Here is a 6,795-nt window from a genome sequence, read left to right as displayed (position 1 = left end):
AAGGAGGGAGGGAGGGAAGGAAAGACACAAGATTAGATTAGATTTTTTTTTGTACTGGGGATTAAACCCAGGGCCACTTTACTATTGAGCTGCGTCCTTCTATTTTTTTTTTTGTATTTTGAGAGGGTCTCACTAAGTTGCCAGACTAAGTGGCTCAAATTCCTCGAACTTGTGATCCTTCTGCCTCAGCCTACTGAGTTGCTGGGATTAGGGGCAGGTACCACCACACCCAGTTAGATTTGAATTAAAAAAATAATAATTTTTAGTTTATGTCCCAAATGCTGCATGGGACATACTAACATAATACATATATCCACACACACCTGTCAGGCGCGGTAGCACACACCTGTAATCCCAGCAGCTCAGGAGGCTAAAGCAGGAGGATCACAAGCTCAAAGCCAGCCTAAGCAACTTAGCAAGGCCTTAAGTCTCCAAATAAAAAATAAAAAGGGCTGGGGATGTGGTTCCGTGGCTAAGCACCCTGGGTTCAATCCTGGGGCCAACACACACACACACACACTATATATATATATATATATATATATATATATATATATATATAATCTGAAGTTGACGCTCAGCTGAGCCACCTGAGTGTGTGCTAGACCTGGCAGCCCTCTCAGGGAAGGAGGAAGTGGTTGGGGACAGATGAAGTGTGGAGGACCTTAGGGATGGGATGTGGCAGGAGTCAGCCTCACTCTGTGGGCGCTGGGGAAGGACTCTGTGTGCAGGACCCTGGGCTTGGTGCAGGAGAACAAGGGACAGCCCCTCCCTCATGAAGGGAGGTGGCAGAAATCCCCTTCCTGTGGCACCCACAGCAAGTGCTCGGGGCCCTGATGAGAGAGAGGCACATCTGGCTTGGAAGTCAGGGAGGCTTCCTGGAGGAGGAGGCAGATGACCTGCACAGGAAGAGACCTCCTATCTGCTGCAGCCCCTGGCAGGACACCTGCAGGTCAGCCCCTTCTCTAGCCTCCACCCCAGGCTCTTCTCCCCCTTGCTTTCCCCAGGCCAGGTCTCACCCCCTCAGCTCACTGGGACCCGCCCCCTGGCAGCAGGAGCACCCATTGGCTCACTTCAGCCTGTGAGCAGTGCTTTGAGGTGGGGGGTCTTATTACTCCCACTCCACAGAAAAAAGGAGACACAGAGAAGTTCAGGAGGTCGCCCCAGGCTACAGAGGCACTAAGTCAGGACTTGAATCCAGCAGGTCTGGCTCCGGTTTGCGACCTTATCTTCCGCGTGGCAATGCCTTGGTGACGTTGCTCATGCTGATCTTCATTGCTTCAGGAGGGCTTACGAGGGCTCCGAGGTGTATACGTGATTGGCGGGTGCCATCAGGCGCGTTTTTCTGGATGAGGGTCCATGGGGTTTTTTTTTTAATATTTTTTAGTTTTTGGTGGACACAACATCTTTATTTTATTATTATGTGGTGCTGAGGATCGAACCCAGCGCCCAGCACATGCCAGGCGAGCGCGCTACCACTTGAGGCACATCCCCAGCCTGGTCCACGGGTTTTTATCAGTTCCTCCAAGAGCTTCATAATCCTCAAACAGTTGAGATCCTCGCGCCTCTTACTCTGCTGGGCCGATCTCCGAGGCCAAGGCTTGTGCCTTAGCTCCCCGTGGAACCCCAGTGGCCAGCCAGGCCCAGTGCAGAGAGGGCACTTGAGAAAGTACCTGCTGGTGGCTGACAGATGCCTGGACCCATATCCCGTGCACCAAGCCCAACCACCTCCCATGCCGTGGCTGGGAGGCCAGAATCAGTGTTCTGCACCTCTCAAAGGAGGGAACATTAGATTCCCAAAGCATGGACTTAGATGTGGCTCCTGGTGCAGGCTGGTTTTGAGTCCCAAAGCAGCTGCCACCTGTTAACACGTGATCTTAGCTGAGAAGAGGCCCTTTCACTTGACCCATCAGGGCACTGGACAAGGAGGCAGGGGCAGAAGTAGTAAGATAGAGGAGGAGGCAGATGACCTGTCACAGGAAGAGACCCCCCCTGCTGTCTCCAGGCACTTGTGGGCTAGTCCTTAGGATCTGCACCCACGGGGCCACTTGTCACGTGTATTGGTCAGCTGTTGCTGAGATGCTGCTGCAAAACAAACTGTTCCCAAAACCCAGTGGCACACGGCAACAAGCCATCGTTCTTCTTGCTCCTGGATTTGTGTCTGGGAACTAACTAGCCTGGCCCCATTTCAGCCTAGGGGTTGGGCCAAAGTATCCACCGGTTCTCATTCTGGAAGCAGCTGTGGCCTGGGGCAAGCCCCTCCAAGGCACGTGGTGTCAACACAGAAGTCAGGCCACGTCAGCAAACGTGCAGAGCTTGCCCGCCCCCCTGCTTGCTCTGCTCGCCACGTCCACCAACATCGCGTCCACTAGAATACTCCCATGGCCAAAGCAGGTCACCTGGCTGAATCCAGCAACCATGAGGCAGAGAAATACACTCTGCTCACTGCAAAGTCCCGTGGCCAAAGGGCGTGGCCACGTGACAAATGGGGCCAGACCCACCCCATGTGGCAGCTATGGGCAGCGGGCAGCAGGCCATGGGCAATAGCCCCACTAACCCGCTTCTCTGTTCCCCGACAGGAGCTCAGTGAGTACAACGCCACAGCCATAAAAAGCCCCACCAACACAGTCACCGTGCAGGGCCTCAAAGCCGGCGCCATCTATGTCTTCCAGGTGCGGGCACGCACCGTGGCCGGCTATGGGCGCTACAGCGGCAAGATGTACTTCCAGACCATGACAGAAGGTGAGGAGTCCAGGGAGCAAGGGGGGCACCGGTTCCACAGAGAGAACAAATCCAGGGCCCCCATACCGTGAAAGCTTTGGGCAGATTGGAAAGGCTCCCCCCTCCAGGCGCCAGCCTCCCTTCCTCCCAGTTGCAAACCTTTGGTCAGTGCACAGACCGCACAACCCTTCATGGCACCTCTGCTTCTGTGGCCCAGAAGAGATACAGGCTTCTCGGTCACTATCCCATCGGCCAGGCCACTTCCCTTCCCAGGACGCTGGGAAGCTCAGGCCTAACCTGCAGGGCCACTCGGAGCAAATCACTTCATTTCCTCCTCCAGATTTTTCTCATCTATAAAATGCTAATTTCATAGTTAATCTGAGAGAGTAAACATATTCGATCCATAAATGACCTCTATGACTTGCAATGGGATTGAGAATTCAGAAGCCGCATCTAAGTTCAGCAGGAAGTGCCGCGATAGATTAGTCATGTCTGCCAGGGCAAGGGAACAGGGGCTGTGGCCTAAGGAGTTTAAAAGGAACGTGACCTCAGTGACCTCAGATGCCAGACAGACGGGGTTACCTCTCTGACCCTCAGTTGTTTTTTTTAGCCACAAGTTGGGGTGATAACAACTATGTCATTATCATCCTCACCATCAAACTAGTATAAGGACAAGGGACGCAGCACTCGGCTGGTTTTAGGCTCCCCGTGGCTTGGCCCTCGTTGACTAGTTGCCAACGCCGCGGCTGTGGTTCTCCGGGGCCTTTTTCCAGACAGCCACACCATCTACAGGTCCCAAAGGTTCCACGGGGCACCTTTACTGTGCCCAGACTCCAGTGTCCCTTGTCAGCATCTGCTCAGCTGCTCAGCACAGGCTTTGGCCTTTCTGTGGCCAAACGTTTCAGAGGCTCCCGGGCCCTAAATTCATGTCTTAGCGTAATGAACTTACTCTTACGCTGACTAATCTATGGCGGCACTTCCTGCTGAACATCTCTGGTTTCCGCCACTTCCTGAGGATATGACCTTGGGCAAATCACGACCTCCCGAGCTCAGTCTCCTCGTCTGTAAAATGGGGTCACTGCAGGAAGTGCATCACGGTCCCACAGAGAGGATGTGGCACCACGGTGACTCACGCTCGGGGACTCTGACTCCAGAGTGAGCGCTCTGAACGGCCTCTGGGTTCAGGTCAGCTGATATAATCGTTGGTTGTCATAGCAACATGGAGATGTAGGTGTTGTGCTCATTTTATAGATGAGGGATTGGGGAGTGGACCGATCCACAGACTTGCCCAAAGTCACTGGTAAGCGGTGGCTTTCTCCATTCAGACATGTGACAGGTGCTGTCAGGAGGAGGACAGGGCCTGGGAACCTGGGGGGGGAGGGGCGGGGTGCAGCGTTAGGACCCCCGAGCCCGGCTAAGACGCCCTGTGCTTCCTCCCAGCCGAGTACCAGACGAGCATCCAGGAGAAGCTGCCCCTCGTCATCGGCTCCTCGGCCGCCGGCCTGGTCTTCCTCATCGCTGTGGTTGTCATCGCCATCGTGTGTAACAGGTGGGTGGCCCGAACCCCTCCAGGCCCCGCTGTCCCTAAGGGTCCCTCCCTCCAATCAGCCGTTCCTGAGCCGAGTGTGCAAACAGGAGGCCACAGCTGTCCAGGCGGGGGTGGGGGTGACTCTGTAGGCCCAGAGCCCACGTGACCGTCCGCGGTCCATCCCTTGAGCTGGGCGCTGCCCTTGGAAGGCCACGATGCAGGGGGTGGCCCAGCGGGACACGGATGCTGCAGCACCGAGGGCGTCTCAGCACAGTGGACACACAGGACTTCAGAATGGCAGGAGCTACAGGGACACGGGGGGCAGTGCAGACCACCCCAGTGTGCACTGGCTAAAGTGCTGGAAAGTCAGGGAGGACTTAGGAGCCCACTGGGGGACAGGGCCTCCCAAGTGGCCAGCCCAGCAAGAGGAAGGGCAGGAGGGACCGCTCCCCGGGCTCTGCTGGGCACAGCACAAGGAGCCTCTCCCCCTACTGCCCAAGAGTCCCCGCCTTCGATCGGACCAGACCATAAGGTCAGGTGCACAGCGGCCCCCGGGTGACTGCCCCGAAGCCGTGGCTGGCAGATGGTATTTCTCTTTAAAGGGGGTGGCTGGACAGGGAACAGGGCAAGACTGAGCTTGGACCTAGGCGGGAAGGGACAAGTGGGACCAGAAGGGCGAGCCACTAGGCAGGGGGCGGCAGGGAGCCACCTGGCAGAGGAGTGGCTTCCGGGCGTGCCCACCCTCTCCCTGTCACCTGCTGTGGCTCCCAGCTCCCTGGGCACCTGCAGGTGGCTCCAGCCCTTTGCTCTTGTTCCAGAAGACGGGGGTTTGAGCGCGCCGACTCCGAGTACACGGACAAGCTGCAGCACTACACCAGCGGCCACAGTACGTACGCACCCCGCGGCTGACGCCCTGGGCCCCAGGGACCTCCCCAGCCCTCGTCTGGCCTTGCACAGCCCCCTCTAGCCAGGCTGAGTGGTGACAGCTGCTTCCTGGGCTCTCCACCTTCCAACAGGGTCCCCTGAAGACTCTAGGCTGTGCCTGACATTCTCCAGGGCTCCCTGGTACCTGCAGGGTGCTCAGCACATAGTAGGCCCCGGACACCCATCTGCAGATAAATAAACAAACTGATGAACGATGGGGTGACGGAGCCCCGGGCCCTGGCCCGAGGGCAGAGAGAGGCAGCAGGCCCCTTCCTCCCCGTGTCCACCCTGGGACTGCAGCCCCCGTCCTTTCTCCACTGGGACTCCTGGTGGCCACCTCCGCCACCCGTCAGTGCCCCTAACTCCCCTACTGTGAAGGCCAGAGGGGAGAAGTGGATTCCGGAGCCTCGTGGTAACCAGGCAGCGGGAAGCACAGGGGCTGGGGGGAGGCTCATCCGTCAGGACGGAATTCCAGCAGGTCCCACACGGTTCTCAAACCGCACTCAGTGGGGTACCCTAGGGTGCCTCGGATGGTCACCTCCGGGAGAGAGGGGCCTCATCGCATCTTCACCGTAACGCATCTGTGGTGGGTTTACTGTGAAGTCCAGGCACTGGCCTAGACTCTGGGGACCAAGGAACATGAGCTAAACCTCCTGCCTCTGTAGAGCGTGTTCCAGGGGAGGGCAGGGAATTCAAAATGTAACCACTGAATAACGCGGTGCGTGAGCAGATGCAGCCCTGGGGAAGAGGCAAGTAGAGCAGGACCAAGGACGGAGTTGCGGGGGTCGGGGCTGCAGGGAGTTGGAGCTGGATTTCTTTTGAACAAAGACACAAAGAAGCTGGAGGTTCCCGAGGGAAGGGCATTCCAGGCAGTGGGAACAGCCAGTGCAAAGGCCCTGAGGCTGAGCCCGGCAGTTTTCAGGAGCAGCAAAGAGGCCGGTGTGACCAGAGCAAAATGAAGAGTGGCCAAGAGGGACCCACTGTTAGAGTCTGTAAACAAGTCAAAATAACACCTGGCATTTTGCCAGGGGAATGTTAAAGTTCGTAAACAAGTCTGGATGGTGCCTGGCAAAATGTCAGAGGGAGTGGTTTGAGAAGTAACAAAACCGAGCCATTAGGTGTAGAGATTCCTGATTGGTTGACTGATGTATCTAGTTTATGCTAATTAGATAAGCTGTGTGGAATGTATAAATACTGCTCCTGTCTTGCAATAAAGGGCTCCTACTCCTGCTGTATCAAGCTACAAAAGTTATTCGTCACCCCCCCCTGGTTATTTTGCTGCAGCCGGACTGCGGCAACCCACGATATGCAGATTCTTGTCAGCCATGGCAGGGCCTTGGCTTCTACTCTCCGTGAAATGGGGAGCCACAGAAGGTTCTGAATAGAGGACTGATGGGCTCTGAGTCGTGCCCTGGCAGGACTTCTTGGCTGCTGTATGGAGAATGGACCCTAAAAGGGCTGAAGCAGGGAGATCAGTGAGGTGGCTGCTGGAATCATCTGGGGGGACATGGTTGTGACAACACCTGGTGGCGCCAGGGGAGGTGGGAGGAAGTGGTTGGATTCTTGCATCTTTTGCCGGTAGATTTCCTGCGGGCCTGGATGTAAAAATAAGTGAACCATTA

The 6,795-nt window shown here is 56.3% G+C and overlaps 1 protein-coding gene across 2 annotated transcripts in view; it reads left to right on the top strand.

The window, feature by feature from the left end:
• The window catches only part of Ephb2 (EPH receptor B2), a 110,637-nt gene that overhangs the window by 91,764 nt on the left and 12,078 nt on the right, over window positions 1-6,795 (top strand). The window contains exons 7-9 of one of the 2 annotated variants that reach the window (XM_048816105.1): window positions 2,580-2,742; window positions 4,162-4,270; window positions 5,071-5,135. In XM_048816105.1, the coding sequence (XP_048672062.1) occupies window positions 2,580-2,742; window positions 4,162-4,270; window positions 5,071-5,135 (337 nt within the window). Of the gene's footprint in view, window positions 1-2,579; window positions 2,743-4,161; window positions 4,271-5,067; window positions 5,136-6,795 lie in introns of both variants that reach the window. The other variant, XM_048816102.1, reaches the window with a different exon arrangement.

This window comes from Marmota marmota, unplaced genomic scaffold, assembly GCF_001458135.2.
Source record: "Marmota marmota marmota unplaced genomic scaffold, marMar, whole genome shotgun sequence".
NCBI lineage: Eukaryota > Metazoa > Chordata > Mammalia > Rodentia > Sciuridae > Marmota > Marmota marmota.
This window is presented reverse-complemented; position numbering and strand designations above follow the sequence as displayed.